The 22,112-nt window shown below is 35.0% G+C and overlaps 1 protein-coding gene across 1 annotated transcript; it reads right to left on the bottom strand.

Annotated features, from left to right (window-relative positions):
* Window positions 1-320: 320 nt before the first annotated feature.
* On the bottom strand, window positions 321-7,560 carry LOC148604945 (uncharacterized). The gene is made up of 3 exons (XM_088550563.1): window positions 7,413-7,560; window positions 6,355-6,496; window positions 321-2,265 (listed from the first exon to the last, which is right to left on the bottom strand). The coding sequence occupies exons 1-3, from the start codon at window positions 7,474-7,476 to the stop codon at window positions 2,049-2,051; spliced, it is 423 nt and encodes a 140-aa protein (XP_088406689.1). The 5' UTR covers window positions 7,477-7,560; the 3' UTR covers window positions 321-2,048.
* Window positions 7,561-22,112: the final 14,552 nt, after the last annotated feature.

The following is a 22,112-nucleotide window of genomic DNA, read 5'->3' as shown; positions in this document are numbered from 1 at the left end:
TCTTTGGTTTTTATATTTTCTTTTATAGAAATGTTTTATTTTCATCCAAGTTTTTCAAGAATCTGATAAGATGTATTTTTATGCTTTATTTTTGTATTTTTGTTGTTAATTTGCTTTTGAATTAAACAACATCATAAATTCTCACTGGAATACTAAATATATATATATATAAAGGTCTGAAAAATTCCCAATGATGTTAGAACTGTCAAATTTGCGATGCAAATTTGTGGTCGTTCCCTCCGTGGGACTCGAACTCGTACTGCTGTGACATCTATGGCAACACCGCCTACACAAAGTTCATCACCCCAGACCACTCGGCCAACTAGGCTTTATAAAAATATAGCTTTCGCTGGCCGGGTCATTTCTCCTCGTAGGGTTAGTCTAGGACTGTAACTTAGTACACATGATATGGAAAAAGTTTTAAATATTATTAAATGTAAATAAAAATCATTACAACATTTAATAAAAAACATACCTTTCTTGTAATTGTTGATTTTCTGACCTCACATCGATCAATTCATTTTCATAGTTTTTACATTTCTGAATGGTTTTTTGATTCTCTTCATATGAACTGTGTCAATATGCCAAATAAAAAGTAGCTATTGTACAAATAATAAAATTTAAGACGCTGTTACTAGTAATGGTACTAATAATGGAGTCTCTTTACTTTCGTACCAAGACAAACCATATTTATGCCAGTATTATAGGTTAAAGAACAAATGCATTTAAGATTCAAAACACATATAAATATTGAAGAAATTATAAATGTATATATTAATATTCAACAATCTCTGCTGATTAAGTATACAATTAATGCATGTTCTGTACCATTTCATATGAAACAAAATACTCGTAAAACAATAATGATGTGCTCCATCCATTTTAAGCAAAGCCTACTCCATATTAATGACCATGGTAGGTTGTAAATTCATGTAATATACACATGTCACTTGTGTGGTAATCAACTGTCATAAGAATTTGGTAAAGTGTGTTTTTCATGCGAACACTTAAATTAGCAGCCAATAAGTATGAAGAAATGTGAACTAATTGTATTCTATTTATTCGTCAAATTAAATGTGTATGGTCAAATATGCATTACACTTCCAAAGCCTCAACCTTTATATTACGTTTTCGAAGGACAGGAACTACCATAAGAACCAGGTGAAAACAGAGACATGTATTTACAGCTAATTGAAAAAGACCAGTACCATCAGATCATAATCATAATTGACAGCTTCTTAAACTTAAAATATTGTGTTAAAAGATCATGCAGATGTTCTGTGGTATCTACGTAGGACACATTGATATAATGTAGGGCAGATTTCTGCTTAGAGGGCTATTTAAATTACTCAGTAGCCTAACTACATTTGTATTTATATTGAAACTGGTCTATTTCAACTAGCCGCAATATATGACAGCTTGAGATTTTGTAATTTTGATAAAATTACCCCGTTTTCATATCCTGGTGGCTCAAAATTAAAGTCCCATAAATTTTGGAAGGGGGTCAGTAATTACTTACCTGGCCTATGTAATAGTACGATGTCGAGCTTATTATTTGGATTATGCAAACGAAGTAAATTGAGAGAGTAAACATGATTTCAATAAGATCTTTTATGATTTTCTAAAACAAAAATTGATGACATTAATAATAGAAAAACCACATCATTGACATTGTTGAGTGGGAGGTTAATATTTACATTTCAGGGTGTTTTATTTCAGGGTATGTATGAAAGAACAGACATTTCGATGAAGTGGTTAAGAGTTCAAATTCCTGCCTGTTACTGAGCTGTTTAAGGTTTAACACTTGTTAGCGACGGCATAATTTTATGGCTTGAAACATGCTTTTTTAATACAGTTTCTTTTCTGAGTTTGACAACATTTTTTGTTTTTATCCAGATGAAAATTAACATTTAGCATTACCTTCAAAGAAGGTGTCATTTGAAAAGACAAAATAAATGAATTTCCAATTTGCAAATCAAAAATTAATATCTCCTCGAATCAAATTTAATAAGGTAAAGCTGATATAAGGCATCATTGGTTGGAGTATTTCAAAACTTAAAAAAGTATAGCGAGTACCGTCCATAAAGAATATCATGTAGTTCCTTGTCATGTTCTCTCTTTCTCTTCTCCTCTCTCAATTTATTCTGACTTAATTCTAGTATTTTCTTCGATGATATAACTTCAATGCTGATTTTTTCTTTTTCTATTGTTGTTTTACGTAGCTTGTTGCCAAGTTGGTACTCTGTGTCTTGTGCTGTTTTATATCTAAACGCATGAAAAAGACAAATAGACTTATTTATTTGGAACTATATATATTAACATTTTCACATATTTTAACTGTGAAGACTGTCTAAATATGAATCTGATCCAGTTAACCTTCTGGTTTTCACTTTGAATATTTATGGTAGGTCGAATGCATGACACTCTTCGCTCATGTTTTAGGCTATATAAAAGTACCAGACATATACAAGTATGTGCCATTCATGTATACCCCCAGAAGACTACTACACTTTTTCAAATGTACATTTCATTATTATTCTTTGCAGGATTGTGGTTTCTATATTGAAATATCATGTAGCAGGATTTCATGATTGATATGTTTTCTTTTCATACTTGCTGAACAAAGCATGTTTACCCATCTTAAGCGCCTGATGTCACTCACAATTTGTGTGTGAGTTCATATACTTTTAGTGCTTTATTTGTTTTTCTTTCATGTCTTATTTTCCCTACATTTAGTTTTCATGTGTTATCTACTTTATTATGTTTGCTTTATTGTGCATGTAGATTGTCTTCGATTATGGTGTTTATGTTTTGTCCATGCAGTTAGATTATGGCGTATTAAGTGTCACATTTTTGACACTGCGGTATTTGGCGTTTATCAATACTAATTATTAACCAACTTACTACAATATGTATAGAAATGCCTATACTTTATGAACCGAAAATTTCGATAACTGGTCATTACGAACCGTTAATTCCTACAGCCGGTCATTACGAAATCACAGCCATGCATTACGAATTTCAAAAGAGGGCATCGATACGGGGCCATTATGAACTAAATCAGAACGGCGTACATTTATTAAAATAAGTGACAACTTAATTAATAGTAACGTAATAATTCAAATAATTAAATTAGGATATTTAAAGTTGCTGAAAGATGGTACTGGGTCATTGAATTATTAGGTATGTTCAATCTTGAGCTTTACATTTACGATTTTTTTTTTTGGGGGGGGGGGTATTGGAAAGGCAACAAAAATGAAATCTGGAAGCGGGAGCACATACTTTTCTATATAGAAATACTAAAGAAAAAAGGCGACGTTCGTGTTTTACTGATTTTCAAAGACGAAATATGCAGTTAAATTTCATTGTTTTGCACGAATCCAGGTGTTGAAATTAATCTTCAAAGTAAATTACGTTTCTCTTTTTACTCACCTACCTTGTGCGCTCTTCTGTCAAAACAACATTTGAAAATAGCTTGATTCCAGATCAAAATGCACTTAAAACACGGTTTTTACGTAAACAATTGCCAAATTATTATTATTATTATTTAAATTTCCCGGGTCACATACTAGAACAGTATCAATAAACCGAAGAGCAATGACAGAAACAACCCAAATATTCCGTAAATTATGGATATCTGAAAAGTCATGGTTTTCGTCCGGTAACGGGCAACTGGTCTCGTGATTGATTAGCTCATGAATATTCATTTTTGGCGATCGCAATTTCTCCATTAAAATTATTAGGTATGTTTAATCTTGTACTTGTCTATAAATAAACGATTTTTTTTGTTTTTTGTTTTTTGTTGTTGTTTTTTGTTTTTTGTTTTTTTTTTTGGGGGGGGGGTTATTGGAAAAGACAACAAAACCTTCGTGATTTATTTTCATAAATATTTGATTCATCAAGATATGAACTTATTTTTAATTAATGTGAAATAATATGCACTAATAATAGATTCTGACTCTGTCCTGAAATAAAGTTGGTTAATAAACGTATCAATGCATGGCCTTTTCCATATTGGTCCTGTAACATGCCCTTGGCATTAATGATGGCCTCGGATGGCTGTAATGGCCCTCGGTGTTGCCTCGGTCCATTACAGTCATCCTTGGCCATTATTGATACCGCGGGCATGTTACAGGGTCAATAGTGAAAAGGCCATACATTAATACGTAATAAAAAAGGAACAGTTCAAAATTAGCCTGTGCAGAATTGTGGTTTCCGTATGATCCATGAAAATTTGAAATTTCAATTTTTTTGGCAATTTGTTTCAAAATCAGTTATGTTTCTGACAAAAATGTGTAGTCATAGTTATTCTTTTCGTTCAATGTACAAATTATATATATTTCAAAATAGTTTTGACAAAGATGTCTGACAAGAAATGCAGACAAAAACGGGACAATAAAAATATGCCCCTTAATACTTCATTCGACTTGTACATCCTTTACGATTTACATTGAAGAAAATACTCTTTTTAAGACTTTTAATTCATTGAATAGTAAGCAGTTGGAAGTAATCAAATACCAAATAAACTCTACATATATGTTTCAATTAAACAATATGTTTAATATTTTTATAAAACTGATTTATTCAACGGGTCATAGTTTTCCTTTCCTCGTTTGTCTACCCCAGACTTGACTTTTTATGAGCAACTCGGGGGTGTTTCTAGAAAAGCAGAGGACGCTTACCCTACCGGTGCACCTGGTCCATGCTCCCAGTTTTTAGTGGAGTTCGAGTTGCTCATTTACTTTTGTTACTTTGTATGTATGATTTTAGTTACTTTATGTTCTTTGTTATGTATTTCTGTTTTCCATGTCTGGTCTTTGTCCCTGGATTGCATTCTTTTGATTACCGCTATAACGTTGGTTTCCTTGGTTACTCTTTGATTACCGCTATAACCTTGGTTCCCTTGGTTACTCTTTGATTACCGCTGTAACCTTGGTTCCCTTGGTTACTTTTTGATAACCGCTATAACCTTGGTTCCCTTGGTTACTCTTTTACATTCCAAAGTTCAATGATCTATTGGTTAGAGTTATAGTTAAGTTCAGTAGACACCACGTGTAAGCAACTCTTTCTTCGTACTGAGTGGAGGAACATTTGTCTGCATAACCATTTTTTTCGGACGGAAGTAACTGCTTCAAAACTGCAGTGTCATAAATCAATTCCTTGCTTACCATTCTGGACTGAATGACACTTTGGTTTCAAACAGGGATACTTAGTATTTATGTTTTACATATAATACCTCACAATCAAAACCATTCTGAGTCGATAGTTCTGATGCCAAAGATGTCTTATCTGGTCCATGGGCTATTATGAAATGTTATTTCATTAGCGTTTGGTACAACAGTATGATTGGAATTAACCTGGTCTAACATAATTAATTTGGTCGCATTCCATTAACGTCATTTGCATGAACCAACCAGTAACGTTTGTAAGCCGTTTCACGACTCTCTGCATATGAAAAGACCACAGTCCTCATCCTTCTATAGGGTGGCAGTTACTTTGTTGATTACGAGAAGAAATTGTGTTGATTTTAAAATACTATATAATCGTTTTTAACGAGTGGAGTATGTTCGTTATTCTTTTATTTGGCCTGCAATCATTATCAGGTTAATAAAACATGGCTTATGGGACCTTAGCTGATAAGTTAATGCAAAAACGTAATGAGTCTTTTAATGTTATGTCAGTTCAGTTTCATTTTAAATGTAAAGTACGGAAATTATTTCTTCCTTTGCAATATTCAAAGGCAATATTTTTACGAAAGAAAGAGGAATTTCAGAATTATTCGAAAACATTCGATAAATGTCTTAAATTATGTGAAATACAACTTATGAAAACAATTAGAAGAAAGATACAAACAACCAACCTCATATGTTATGCAAGAGCTTGCCAAAACTACGCAACAATGTGCTTACCTTTTTACAGTTGAGCTACTTGAGCAGGCTTAGGTTGCTTTCTGATTAAAGAAATCTGTAAAAAGCTTTTTCTTGTCTTTAATGTTTATGTTTTATCTTTTGAAATCGGTTCGCTAAATTGTGTGTGTAGACCGTCTATGTTTTCTGTGTTCACGTTCAGACCATTTTTTTTTTATTTTGGGGTATTTACTTTATGCCCCTGCTGAAGCCTCTTTATTTTTACCGATATTTAGGGAAAGCCCATTTTCGGAATTATTCAAATTAACAATTTGAGGAGCAAATCTACATTTAAAAGAACATTTAAAGATTTCTTTATTTTGTATTGCTTTCGTTTTTCTTAAATGTTTTCCGTGCGTTTTCTCATATTATCTCATGCAATCTACCGAATACTGAACACCAACGCAAAACATCAATGGAACTATTAACGTATACGAAAGAAACTTACTTATTTTTGATACGTCTGCATTTCTTTATGACGTAGCACATAAGTATAAATATCAAAATAAACCCAACGGTTCCAACGATTCCTAGGGTTTTTCCTGTATCCGATGTCTCTACATTTGAACATTCCTCACATAATACAAATACTACAAGTAAGATAAAATAAACCTATATTTCAGCAAATCAAAAATAACGTAGGCAAAAAATCACAAAAAACAAAAAAAAACAAAAAACAAAAACAAAAAAACACACACCCACCAACATATGAACTGACCCCACAAACGATGCGCTGAAAAATCAGCATCGCTTAACTTAAATTAAAATTTCTATTTTGATGCCAATTGTGACTCTCTGTCCTTAAATTAGGCCCAAAGATGTATTAATTATTCTCGACATGTGGCATTGTAGGCGACGTTTTAAGGGAAGTTGCTCATTCTTCACTTTTATAGTTTTTAGTGGAGTCATTCATTTACTTTTGTTACTTTGTACATAGTATTTTGGTTATTTTATGTTCTTCAATGTTTGTATATGTGTGTGTTTCCATGTCTGTTCTTTGTCCTGGATAACATTATTTTGATTAGAATCTTTCCGCTAGAATCTTGATGCCCTTGATTACTCTTTGTATTGCTTGTCGCAATTAATGTGCTTACATGTAAGGTAACACCACATTTGGCAAGGAAGGAAATTTCAATTTAGAAAAGAATTTTATACATTTAAACAACACCATTGAAATAACAATTGAAAAGTATCATTTGAAAGCCAAGAAGAAATATAATACAAACATCAAACATAGAAGTAAAAAACATTTACAAGGTACGAGTGCAAATTAAATAGTTCTGTAAATTTCAACAGCACTGATTATCATCTTTTAATGTCAAATATTTTTTCAACGGATCAATATTTGAGGTCATGATTATAGATTTCGTATTCAATAAAACAGATGTTAGTTTGACAGGGGCAATAAAAGTAAACACGAACATATCATTTAGCCAAAACGCCACACACCTAAATCCAACATTTGAAAAAATTGCTAACAATTACTAAACGTGTAACTAGACTTACTTTTTCCTGGAACAATAATAAAATACAAAAGCAAGTTTACTGGAATTATAATGGTAGACTCCATTTTACAGGAAACTAAACTTCCACTTAACAATTGTCATAACAATAAAACAATAATTCTGCCTACGTTTATCTGTTATGACTAAGATAATGATATGAACTAGGAAGAAAATAATCTTTTTATCGTCCTATATCTATTGATATTTGCTCATTTGATCTGGAAAGGCTGGACGACTAAAATATTTCATATCATCAATGCTGGACGACTAAAATATGTCGTATCATCAATTTAATAAGGACATGAATTTATAAACTTATCACGTTGCAGAAATCAGAAATGCTGTGATAAAATGTGTATTTACCTTTTCAAAAATCACGAACCTTTTTTTTCTTATTTTTTTTCAAATTTTGTATTTATTTATAATATTATTTTTTTTGCAATATAACAAAATGATACTTTATTGAAAGTAGAACATTAGAAGACGTCCTATATTGTTGTACAAATGGTTAGACAAAAAAACTGTCAATATAATCTCTAAACAAAGTTATATGGTCATTTGAAAAAAAGTCTTTACTATATGTTAATAATTATGTAATTTCATATTGGTCCCGTTATAGGGTTGACGTCTGTCATATTGGTCGAGGTGGTCGTATTGGCCCCGAAGCCAATACGGCTGTCGAGGCCAATATGATTGACCGAAACCTATAACAGGGCCGATATGAAATTACATATTAACCGACAATTGTATTAACCAACTCAACTAGATGATTTGTAGAACAGTTATTTTCGTGTTTTACCATGTACCTGAAAGTTTGTTTGCATTAATCCGTCTTAAATATCCTTTATGTATAAAATAAGCCTTTTTCAAAGTTCCTGAAATAACACAATTCTGAAAGCACATTTTAGAAATACAAAAGTGCAATTGAAATTAAATTATGCTCTTTTGTTTTAGACATTACAACAGAAGTGCCAGGTGTAATAAATTATTGGTTTGCATATCATAATTATGTTGGATTCCTTTTTTTTTCTATGTGCACATCCTTTGAGTCTAGTTTGTCTTGCTTATGTTCCATAATTTATGTTTTTTTTTAATATTTGGTCTGAAGCTCCTTAGAGCATGTGATTGTACTTGAATGACATGCCAAATCAAAATAAGTTTTCTTGCCTTATTCTAAGTTTCTCATTTGTTTGGTTAATTATATACATGTTTAGGTACATACACATAAATAATCCAGCACGATAACGAAATAAGAATATCTAAATCAAAATGGCGGTGTCAAAAGACAGGAAGTTATGATGCCTGTATTGGCCCTGATTTGATCCATATTGGTCCCGTATAGATGCATGTCAATCGGCCAGTTTTTTACATATTTTAACGTATTTTGGGTAGTTTTTAATAAATGCTTGAAATGTCGTTGATTTATCACATTGGGGACGTATGTAATTCCGGAAGGCCATTGAGTAAAACCGTACATGATATTTAATCATCTGTGCCTTTCGCGCAATAAACAACATGCACTTTGCGAACTCATTCATGGCAAAGTACTAAATTGTATTGATAGAAAAACTATACCCGTCTAAAATATGAGTATCATAGATAAAAAAAGATGGTATCATATACTTGTCTTTATCTTATAGGGTCCAACATTTTAGAAATGAAATTGTTGAATTATGACCGTCAGCTGTAGCAGTGTAACCAGATCTATCTACAATTATTTTTTCGACTAATACCTAAACTTCACTTTTTGTGATGTGGGGATGTTCATGGTTTAGATCTGTATTTCATTATATGAAAAAAAATCTTTAGGTAGGACAATTTTTAAGAGTTGGTAGAGTATTTCCTTTTGTTGAAGCTCCGTGCAGGTCCGGGTGTTAAAAGAATAGGCCTGCAGCAGCGCTAAGCTTGTCGTAAAAGGCGACTAAATTGTGCTCAGAACCCTAGCCGGGGGCTAGGGTGCTCTGCCCACAGAGCGCCTGGGATGTGTGCCCCAGATGTAGTCCGATGTGCCTAATGCACAATCTCAAAGGTTTTAATTAATGAAAAAGTAACTCGTGTACAAAATATACAGCTTGTGCTGCCTACTCTCGTTTCCTCTCAGATTAAAAGTCAATTTTAAAAATAGTAAAAAGTAATTAACATCTGTTACACAATACTGTACAACATTACAAACAATCTCGTAATTGTTACAAAAAGCACTGGTCTTATACAGTTAATGACCCTCAATGTTCTCAACTAGTGGAACCACAATTAAAGCAGACCCTGGTCAAACCTTTATGATGCAAGTCTTTCATGAACAATTAAACCATAAATATTACTACATAACACTTTATATACCGTTCTTTATATATGCATCTTGTACATTATATATTTAATTACGAAGCGAGAATGGCAACCATCAACATGGAGTAGATGAATTCAAAATCATCATTAATTGGATGGAATCTTGTCAGTGAAAGATGTGTCGTGGCAAGATTTATGTCAAAGATACAAGCAGTAACAGCCATTCAATGCTAAGCTCTTACCAACGTAGCAGAGGAAGAAGACAAAGAAGATTTTTACAACCAGCTCCAAGCTACCTTAGACTGAACAATACTTGGGGCATCTTGATTGTAATGGGTGACATGAATGCCAAAGTTTGAAAAGATAACATATGGAGAGAACTCATCACGGAGAAGGAATGAATTGGTAACATCAACAAAACTGGAGAACTCAGAATGCAGATTTTTGCTCCCAGAACGATCTGGTCTAGGAGGTACGACAATCCAACTCCCTCACAAGGATATAAACAAAACTAGTAACCAGATAGACCATATTACAGTCGCCAGGAGGTGGCGAAAGAGCATGACAGCCGTAAGACCTTATCGAGGTGCTGATATAGCATCTGATCATCAACTTGTGGTAGCTAAATTTAATACCAGGATAGCCAAGGCAACCAGACAAGATCAAATTAGAAGGCGAAAGTATAACAGGCGAAGTAGACAAACAATTGGAAAGATTAAAATCCACAAATAACACCACATGCAAAGAAGGAATACAAGCCATGGTTATTTGACGATACAATCGAGACAACCGAGAAACGTAGATCTGTTTAGAAATAACTTGACTAGGTCAAGACAAGATTGCAGAGAGAATGGTTATCAAGCGAACATATACGCATTAGGAAAGAAGTAAAGAGAAAGGAACAGACAGAATAAAAAAAACTACGTCAACGAGCTCGATTCAAAAGTGGAAGCAACAAATGCAATGGGCAGAAATGACACAACAACTGCGTACAACATCACACGCCAACTGGCAGGTAGAAAGATCAACACAATCAAACCAGTGAAAGACAAAGATGGCAATGTGATAACAAACCTAGATCGACCACTTTTGAATGGAGAAGATAAATCAGATGCCCCTGATCTACCTCATGGAGAAGACCTTGAAGTGGTTACCGGCCCAATCTCGAACGATGAAATCATAAAAGCCTACGAATAAGGACTGGAAAAGCCCCAGGACCGAACCAAATTTCCACCTGAGATCTTGAAGATCAACCCGGAAAAAACCTAAAACATCTCGATTGATTGTTGGGGTTTAACGCCCGAGCAGCAATATTTCACCTGTTCTGTTGAGATTCGGACCTGCACGGGCCCTACAGCATCTTGCATAACCTGTTTGGAACCATTTGGTAAACAGTGGAAATCCCTGAAGAGTGGATTTTAAGCTACATCATTATACTTCCAAAGAAGGGCGACCAGAGCAACTGCCAAAAACTGGAGAGGAATTCAGCTACTCTCCAGAATCGGATGCGGTCGATCATTTTTTGACCAAATTGCCACATTACGGGTCATCTTTGAGAAGTATATAGAATGGCAATCGGCCCTCTATATAAACTTCGTAGACTTCAAGAAGGCCTAAGCATAGTTAACAGAATGCACTTTGGAAGGTATTAAGACACTGTGGAATCCCTGTCAAATTGTAAAGAATATCCAAGGACTCTACAAAAACACCAAATGCCAAGTCATTCACAATTCAATGCTTTTACCATCCTTCAATGAACATACAAGAAATACTCCTAGGTTGTCTCCTGTCACCCCATATTTTCTATATAAGTGTGGGAGAATTTTATTTAGATATAATATACAATCATGAATTTACTCAAAGATTGCTTCTAGCCTAATTGATATATTTGGGGTGCTAAATACACTCTAGAATTTGACGTGGGCTGCTTCCCTGCACAAGTCCCAGACTTTCTCGTGATATCGCAGGGGAAACTTATCCCGGCCTGCACAAGTCCCAAGCTTTCTCGTGCTCTGTATGGTTTAGAAAAAAAAGAAGCATCTCCTCATCAATTCCTTGCTACAGACAAAGCCATGTCTTGTTTAGGCCAAGTAAATTTCATCCAACCGTCAAAATATGTGGTGGTTGGGTGGATTTTATTTTTCACTGCTTATCTGATATTTGCTGGGCTTATTTTATCGTTTTGGTGTATAGACATGTTCTAAATCAATAGCCACAGCAGTTTCAGAGAAGAAACATTATTTTGGTCACCAGGAATTGAAAGAATTGCCTAAAAAAATTGTCATTTTCAGGAGCGGGAGGGGATGCAAACCTATTGATTAATTTTATTTGGTTTTAACAAGAATTAAATATTTGATTATCTGAGTCTTTACTTTCATATTTCCGCCGTTGATATTTATATTACAGTTTCTTTTTATTTTTATCGTAAAAAAAAACCTGTCATATTCCTGAAAAAAAATATAAGTCAATTGCTATTGCAAAAAAAATTATGAAGAGCAGAAAATTATTTAACAAAATTATTTTAGAAAATCTGACACCCCCCCCCCAACTCGGTATAAAAATGGTGGGTGCCTAAGAATGATATACGAGTAAAAACTGCAGAAAAAAATAATTTGTTGACATTAATTAAATCCATCATCATTAAACTGTTTGTCAGAAACAGAATATGAATATCGCAAGTAAAACTTTTTTAGGAAGCGCCATATGCAAAATTAGCTAGTTTATTACAAACAGATCTTTTCACTTTCATTAAAAGTTTTGTTTAGACTTCATTTTGGATGTTTGTTTCTTGCCCTTATCCCCATGAAAATGGTACAATACACAACAACCGTCATCAATCCAAGTATTTTGTATGTAGTTATTGTGCTTTTTATAACAATGAGATAGAAATTAATAAAAACAGTTTGTATGGGCCTTCCCATACGTCATTCCTGCCACGTTTAGTTATAAAAAAAAAGTATGGAAATCGACTGGTTTTGCCCGAGGGGCAAGTATGTACGCAGACTGATATTGCCAAAAGAGCAAATTTGGACATACATACGTTTTGTCTTGTTCAAGAGTTACCAATGGAACCAAGAGTCTGTGGGAAATCAAAGGAATGTAATCCAGGGACAAAGACCAGACATGGAAAACAGACAAACACAACAATGAACATAAATTAACTAAAATAATACATACAAAGTAACAAAAGGAAATTCGAAACTCGGACTTCACTTAAAACTGTGAACATGGCCTAGGTGCGCCAGTAGGGTGAACGTGCTTGCATTGTCCAGAAAACCCCTTCATTTACTGAAATCAATAATTGATTTATGAGCATGTTTTTAAATATACATTAACATGTGTTACTAAATATCTACTGATATCAATAAAAAGGGAACAAACTCCACAATTACTTACCACAACCATAAGATATGTCATGTTCATATTCCTTCTTGACGGTGTACTTGCATGGATGTGTTGAACTTGCTCTGTCTTGTTAAAAATTTTAAAATTGTAGGGGCTATAAACTAAAAAAAATAAATAGAAGCATTCATTGATTAGTTGTTAGTAAAATCAAATCGCAATTTCATAACAATTGATCAACCATAACCATAAAGTCATCGCACAAAAATGAGGTGAATATGGACGACGACGACACGGACGCCGCCGACGATAACATCGCTGTCAGCACCATTATTCAAACTTAGGACCAAATTAGTAGTATATGATTTGCTAAGAATCTATATCTAAAATGTCTTTGTTTTTACCTTAGTCCTAGTTAGTTAAATAGTTCTCTAGTAAAGTAACTGCATAATGGAAAAATGTCTCACTTACAGTCACATACTCAACGAAAAATATTCGAAATTCTTATGAAACAAATATACAATATCGGCATATCAAGGACTTCAAGGCTAAACCCATCGGTACTGACCCATAATTAAAACTTCAGAATCAATATTTCAACTAAATCTTGTATCAAACAATTCTATCTTATTCTAAATAGTCACATACATTTGTAGCCTGAAAAATGGTTCCTTGGACAAAAACTGTTTACTGGTTTTCCAGCTGTATGAAATATATTAAGAGGCACTGCCAGTATCGTTTGGTTTCAAAACCAACATAACGTGTATGTACATTCAGCACTTCATTGATGTAAGAGGTTGGAAGTCCGTTCTTTCATACCCCAAGCCCAGTCAATCTCTAACACTTACGGAGTAATAAATAGACCACCCGTTTAGGCTTAAACAATGTTCCCGGTCACCGTACTGACCCTCCTTTAGTCCCCATACTCATAAGGTTTTATTTGAAATTTTGAAGGAAAAAAAATAACGTAAAAATTCTGCCGGTTGTCTTTCAGAAAAAAAGAAGAAATTAAATTGAAAACACACATGCCATGAGTGTGCTCATGGTCGTGAATAATCCCTTTTTGGCATTCGGCACTTGAGATATGTTTTGAGACCACCACCGTCAAAACAGAAAAATACTCATGCGCCGAAACCAAAAATGGATTAAGCTGTGGACTAAGTCTATTACATTTTTAGTCTTTGCATACTTGGTTTTCATTGCTTCTTTATGACTTATTTTATTTCAAAAATATTAAATGAAAATAAAAATTACTACCAACCGACACTACAAAATTTTAGAATAGTGCTCGGAAACATAACAATATTTTTTTTCGGCCTTGGAAATTTTTCATCAATTGACTGGCATGCGCCAATATCTGTCTTAAGTGCACTGGAAAGTGTTGATTTTATCCTAAAAATATTTTGCTGGGTCAAAGATTCAGCAAATGCTGCGGTAGGCTATACAATGCTGCATATAGCAAATATTACAAATCGAATCACTAGGTTACCGATCGATATTTAATCACGTGATAATGTATTAATTTTAATTAATGAATATAATGAATGAAAGTGGTCACATGACAACTTATTTCCCCGAATACACAATGACCCACATTCACGGAATTGACTATGCCCGGGGACTGTGTAAACGTTTTGATGCTTTACACCGTCCATGAGAGACCCCAAATTATAGCCAATGACGTTAAGAAACATCCAGTCCGTCATGTATTACACACATGAGTGCAAACCGAGTCTATCAGTATTAAGTATATATGTTAATGTGGTAAACCTTATAGATATATAAACATACCTATCTAAGGATGAACACAATATGGCAATCTAATAGGTTGGCAGACTAGCAGCTCTCAGAAGACGTCCGATCTCTACGAAACCTGGAAATATTCTGCTATGCACCTCTGACCGGAAGTAAGTACTTGGTAGTTAACTACACTACAAAGTGGGACAGATCATGACATCAATTCAAGAATTACTTTTTACATATTCCTTTCCCTTTTCTGAAATAAGGAAAGAATAACACTTGAATCAAATCCCAGCGTGTCCATTTTAAGGTGGATCAGTTCAGTATTGTTTATAGACGTTTCGATAAATATGTAATCCCGAACACTGAAACACATCATCTACAGACTACCAAACACTTACTTTTCTTATTATTTAAAACTGCTTAAATGTTTATAATTGAATTCCATAAGTCCTTTAAAATTAGAATGATTTTCCCCATCATTTACAGGAACAACACATCATTCACATAAAGTGAATATAGTTACAAGTATCGAACACATACAGACACACAGATATATATATACATACACAGACAGAACAACATTTAACGAAAAATAATATACTATATACACAGTGATAGGACGTTTATTATAATTTATATAATCGGCGGACATTTCTTGAGGATATATCAACAATTTCCTCTCTGCTTCGACCAAAAAAACAAGACAAAGTGTTTTTAGTGTCCTTTAGTAATAATAGGGATGGATGTCTGAAGTCGGTTGGGTGTAGGTATCGGTGAATCAGTTTCCAATATGAAATCATTAATATCAAGTTCACAGATATGGCGAATTTAGTGGATGGAAAAGCTTCTTTAATGGCATAATAATCCTGCAAATTTCCTCTGAAACAGTGCCAGTGTATCGGATGGTCTTGGTTCAAGATGGCACGCATATGTTAAAACACACCATTCAAATATTCTATCTAGTCTGAAACATAAGATTCTTTATATTTATACATCAGGTCCCCATTATGGTTTTCAGTACAATGTAGGATTAAAACCCATGTTTGTTCAAGCTATTTACGACAAATCCAATATGCCGTTAAATGTGCTGTGTACCATGGCGCATGTACGTAAAGTACATGTCTCCTTACATTTTTAACTTACCCTTGACAAACTGGACACCTCTTGGCCTTTTTCATGTTTATACTGAAACCTTTTGTTGTACAGGATTGGCTATCCAATTCATCTTCCTTTTGGTAGTCAACTTGCTCATCTTGACGTAGGTTCATTCTTGAAATAGAAAATAAAATTAATATTTACACAAATATAATATCTTCATTTCCTACAAGTCCCAATTACAACACATAGTCTTTGAAATACGCTGGGGTTTTGCGCTTTCACAAGTTGTCAATCTCATCATTCATTGGAGTGGCCTGTTCTGTATCAAGTTGATCATCAATATTATAGATTATTGTTTCATTCCCTGATAACTATTCAGGTCCTCCAAATTCATTATTGCAAAGTTGATTTTGTGAGGTCGTCCTTGTCAGTAAAGGAAATTTTAGATGTTGAATTTTGTCCTTGACTTCATTCTGCTTAATACCTAACATCAGATCTACTGATTGTAATGTTTCTCGTCCAAATATAATAAAATTGGGAGTGAATCCAGTTTGTCGATTCTCAGTAGCTTGTATGGCACCCGTCAGTTGTTGTAGGTAAACATCCCAATTGCCTTGTTGTTTCTTAATATAGCATCTGATCATTTCTGGTACCAAGCGGTTTAACCGTTCAACCTGTCCATCAGATGCTGGCCTATAGGCAGTTGTTCTGGTTTTGTCTATTTCCAATAAGTCCACAACTGCCGTATTAGAGTTCCATTAATTTTCTTTCCCTGATTGGAGTGAATTTCTAACGCGCAGCCAAAACGTGATATCATTGAATCCACCAAAGCTTTTGCAATGGTTTCAGCATGTTGATTAGGTATTGCGCAACATTCTATCCATTTCGAAAATTTATATATTACGACCAATTTATATTTGCTGCCTGCTTTACTCTCAGGAAGTGGGCCCAAAAAAGCCATATGTATTGCTTCAAATGGACTTCCAGCATGATATTTACCCAAAACTGCTTTAGCTTTTTTTACGTTGTTTCTTATGATGATTACAAGTTGCACAAGAGTTCACATAGATTGTGTAATCTGTCACCATGCCGTGCCAAAAAGTTACTCTGGGCAATTTCACTAATGTTTTATCTTGCCTTAAATGACCGCTACATCGAACATCATGACAAAACCTTAATGCTTAATAATCTGGTACTATCAGGAGATGTTGTTAAAGTCGTCTTCCCATTTGTAAAAAAGAATGTCATTTCTAACTTCTAGTTGGAAATTACATTGCCATAAATGACGAACAGATGGACTTGCCATTTATAATTCCTGTTTTGAAGGCAATATTTATTGTTATCCAGGCTATAATAATACTTAGATCTTTATCTTGTCTCTGCGTTGGAATATGTCATTGGAAGGTGTTGTAAATTACGCTAAATATCAACGTTGCATTTCGCGGCTCGACCGCTTTGTTTGTGACGTGATTTATATATGTAATGTACACTCGAAAATTAGAATCTTGCAACGGAAAACGCCTCTCTTTTACGCCCTGCTATAAAGTGACCCAAAGCGACGTCTTGACCACGATACATTTGGTGCCGTGACCAGGATAAACGAAGGATGGATGTTCAACGACAGAAATCCTGTAGAGCAGGGAACAGAGCAGTTGTGACGAAAATACTAAAGAAACTGGATGATGCCATTGAAGAACCAACTATAGATTCGTACAATGTTAGAACTTTATTAAACACTGTGGACCAGAAGATATCTACGTTGAAAGGTCTGGACGAACAAATTCTGCACAAAACTCGAGATGGAGGGGATCGAAGATCATCGAGACAGATGAGTATTACATACAGTAAAATAACCAATTACACAAATACAAGAAATGTTTGATTCCAAAGACAACCCATGTGTGTACGAGTAATCCAGCACTCCGATATAATGCTCCAGAATTCACTCCGTTTTCATTTCAAAATGAAACACCTTCACAATCTTGTTCATTGTCTAGCCAGAATAACCGTCTTCAAAAACTGCCATTACCTCACTTTAATGGAGATATACTTGATTGGCAATATTTTTGGGATTCATACGAGTCAACCGTCCACTTGAATTACACCCTAACTGACGTCCAGAAGTTCTCATATTTAAAATCTTTATTCAATTTGATGCCGCTAGTGTCATATCTGGTTTAACCATGACAAATGCTAACTACCACAAACCAGTAGTTTTACTTAAAAATCGATATGGTCAACCACACAAAATCACCAACGCATATATGAGATCCCTGCTAGACCTACCCGCACTGCATGATAATCTTGAAAGCTTGAGGTCATTTCAGGACAAATTTGAGGCTTACATACGTGTCCTCGAATCTTTGGGTCAAGGTCAAGGTCTTTTACCTCAGAGTTTCGAAAAGCAATAACTCCAGAAAATGGAAAAGATAATAGGCATATTCAAGCACTTCGTGAAGCTATCACAAAAGAAATTTCAATCCAAGAATCAGGGTACGTAGATTATACACAAAGAACGGAAGTAATTCCAAGTGCAAACTTCCTGACAAGAGTAAGACGGAACATGGAAAAAAGACCTACACCCACAGGTCATCAATAAAACAACCAAGTTTGACGGAAAAAGAGAAGTGCACTTACTGTGATGGAAGTCACTGGTCAAATTAATGTAAAGAAGTCGTCGACGTTGATAAAAGAATAGCAATTGTAAAGGAAACGAAACTTTGTTTCAATTGCCTTGGTACGCATAGAGTAGCTGAATGTAATTCAAAATATACATGTAAGTCTTGTCACCGCAAACACCACTCATCCTTATGTAAAAAAACTACAAATACTAGTAACCAACATTCACAAAATGGTGTACAGAGTAAGAAATTAGAAGACGATACGTCAATGCTTTACATAGCCAGTAGTGAAAACAGATCCACAGTTCTTTTAAAGACGGCTATAAGCTCCGCCCGTAGTCTATATTAATACATGTATTGACATAAATTTTCTCTTCGATTAAGGAGCCCAACGATCCTTTATAACAGAGGACTTGGCCACAAAGTTGAAAATGAAAAGAGAAGGTTATGAGAGCCAAACGCTTTATGCAGTAATTATGGAAACTAAAGCTAGAGTGGGATGAAGTTCTCAACAAAAAATGGCATGAAATTGCTATAGATATTGACTCATTTGCGTTTTCCACGAACTCTATTGAAATCTAATAAGCTTGACGATACACACCTACACGTATTCCCAGATGCCAGTCAATCAGCTTATGGAACATCCGCCTATTTAGTAACCGGAAATTCGTCGCTGATCATTATGGCTAAAAACAGAGTCGCGCCCTTAAAAACAATTTCACTGCCACGTTTAGAACTAATGGCAGCAATCATTGGAGCAAGATTGGCCAGTCACCTTACAAAAATGATGGACACTAAACACATCTATATGTGGAGCGATAGTCAAATCGTCCTAAATTGGATTATATCAACAAAACAAACCTTGAAAAATTTTGTTGCAAATCGAATTGCAGAAATACGAAAGTTGGTAGAAAATTGTACGTGGAACTACTCTCCGACCAATGATAATCCGGCAGATTATCTTACACGTGGGTTAAGTGCCAAACAACTAGTAGAGAATAGTTTCTGGACAAACTGACCAGCCTGGATTTCAAATAGAGATAATTGGCCCACTTGGAACCGAAAATTGCACGAATGCGATACACTAACAACGATAAGTGAAGAGTCAATAAATGGGGAAAGGTCGAACATGAGTGGAATTTCGAATCGAACACGCCCATTCATCGACATATCAAAGTACAGTTCGTTACAAAAGCTAATCTGAATAACCTGCTACGTTCTGCTCTTTACCACGAATTTACGTGAATCCCCAGATAAACGACAGTATGGACCACAATGCTTCCTGGAACGAAATAGTGCATTAACTTTGATTGTGAAATCGATACAAAGAGAAATATTTCAAGAAGAGATCTCTAGTTTAGAAACATCAACCAAAGCAACTACGCTTGTATGTCAACTTCAACTTTACTTAGACGGAAAAGGGGTACTACAATGCGCCGGAAGAATACATAATGCATCTCTTAAAGAGGAGACAAAGCATCCGTCATTATTACCAACAACTCACATTTTTACTAAATTAGTTATAGCCGAAGCAAACAAAAGGACACACCATGGGGAGAGCTAACGGTACAAAAGCTAACATTCAGGAGCAGTATTGGATACCGAGAATACGACAAGTCGTTAGGTCTCAACTCCGATCATGTGTGGCAAGAAGAAGGATAACCGGTAAACCTTATTCTGCCCCCGACCACCCACCATTACCCAAAGATAGAGTAAATTACGAATTTCCGTTCTCAGTCACCGGTATAGATTTTTCAGGTGCTATAATTACGAAAGGGCAAAGTAATGAACTCTTTATTCACATTCGCCGCAACCAGAGCTGTTCACTTAGAGGTTCTTAACGATTTACGCGAAGAATCTTTTATATTAGCTTTCAGAGGATTTTGTGCAAGAAGATCTGTTCCTAGAATCATGCTTTCTGACAGTGCTACTACATTCAAAGCGGCAGCCGAGCACATTACTAGATCAAAAACAAACAGTAGAATTCAAGCAATATTAAAAGACAACGGAAGCGAGTGGAAATTCATTCCTAACCGTACGCCGTGATTTGAAGGCTTTTTGGAACGTTTAATTGGTCTAACGAAGAGGGCTATTAAGTGTACTCTAGGCAAACCATTTATCATCACGAATATGCTTGAAACTATTGTGACCGAAACCGAAGGAACGATGAACAACCGACCAATTACCTACATATCAACTGACATACAAGATCCGACACCACTTAGTCCATCACACATGTTATATGGACGTAGACTAGATTCTTCACCAGACAAAGTGACGTTAGAAAACAGTGTTATATCTGAGAACTTACACGTGAAACTGAACAGAAAAGTACAAAGGCAGAACGAACTTTTACAACACTTCCGAAATAGGTGGAAGCACGAGTATTTAACATCTCTCAGAGAATATCATCGAACAACAGGAAAAAACGATCAATCGATACTAGTTGGAGATATAGTACTCGTCCATCTTGATTCGAATCGTATAAAGTGGACACTTGCATTGTCCGAGAACTTATAAGTGGAAGAGATGGATTAGTCAGGTCCGCCGTGATTAAAACAGAAAATGGAATTACAAATCGCCCTATTGTGAAACTTTTTCCGTCAGAAATGCGAAACAAAGGAAAATGAACCACTGCTGGCCGGAGGAAGAAGAATCAACATGTAATTGTGAAATAGACTGTTCAAATTTATTCTTGAAAATAGAATCAATTGAGTAGCAATTAAGTTTAATCATTGTATTACTATATTTTAGTAATTGATAATTTTCGTGAATACTTTAGGAAAGACCGACATTTTTCAAAATATGTATTTTATATCATGTTTCGTTAAAGATCATTTTCGGTGGCCCCAGGATGTTGTAAGAGTAATCAAGGGAACCAAGGTTATAGCGGTAATCAAAAGACAAAATCCGGGGACAAAAACCCGACATGGAAAACAGACATACACATTAAGAACATAAAGTAACTAAAATCATAAATACAAAGTAACAAAAGCAAATGAGCAACTCGGACTCCACTAAAAACTGGGAGCATGGTCCAGGTGCACTGGTAGGGTAAGCGACCTCTACTTTTATAGAAACACCCGCCGAGTTGCTAATAAAAAGTCAAGTCCGAGATAGACAAACGAGGAAAGGAAAACTATGACCCGTTGAATAAATCAGTTTTCATGGTGCAGATGGATACACCATAACGATCCACGAGTTCATGATGACGACCGTAAAACTTCTGTAGTGATGACTTCAATCTTGTAGCAACATAACCTTGTTCCAGAAGCCTATTTGTTGTGACATGAACACTCCATACGCAGGTGCTGATGGGATGTAAATTACGCTAAATATCAACGTCACATTTTGCGACGCGGCCGCTTTGTTTGTGACGTGATTTATACATGTAATGTATACTTGAATATTAGAATTTTGCAATGGAAAACGCCTCCTTTTTACCACCTGCTTTAAAGTGACACAACGCGAAGTTGTGCCTGCGATACCGAAGGCCCGTAATACTCAAGGTCACTGATTGATTGACTGTTCTAATTTCTCGTACTGTCAATGGAACAACAAAATCAACTGCCTCCTCGAATGTTTGCCAGTGGGACTGTACTTTTTTGCAATAC

The sequence above is a fragment of the Perna viridis genome, chromosome 10 (genome assembly GCF_037379345.1).
Source record: "Perna viridis isolate PV_CMFRI_1.1 ecotype Kerala chromosome 10, ASM3737934v1, whole genome shotgun sequence".
Classification (NCBI taxonomy): Eukaryota; Metazoa; Mollusca; class Bivalvia; order Mytilida; family Mytilidae; genus Perna; species Perna viridis.
The sequence above is the reverse complement of the archived record's forward strand: the minus strand, read 5'-3'. Positions and strand labels throughout refer to the sequence as shown.

Coding starts and splice junctions, on each gene's coding strand:
- LOC148604945 (XM_088550563.1), bottom strand. CDS start 7,476: ATGGAGTCTACCATTATAATTCCAGTAAACTTGCTTTTGTATTTTATT. Junction 6,497..7,412: donor TATTATTGTTCCAGGAAAAA/GTAAGTCTAGTT, acceptor TCTTACTTGTAG/TATTTGTATTATGTGAGGAA. Junction 2,266..6,354: donor TGCAGACGTATCAAAAATAA/GTAAGTTTCTTT, acceptor TCATGCGTTTAG/ATATAAAACAGCACAAGACA.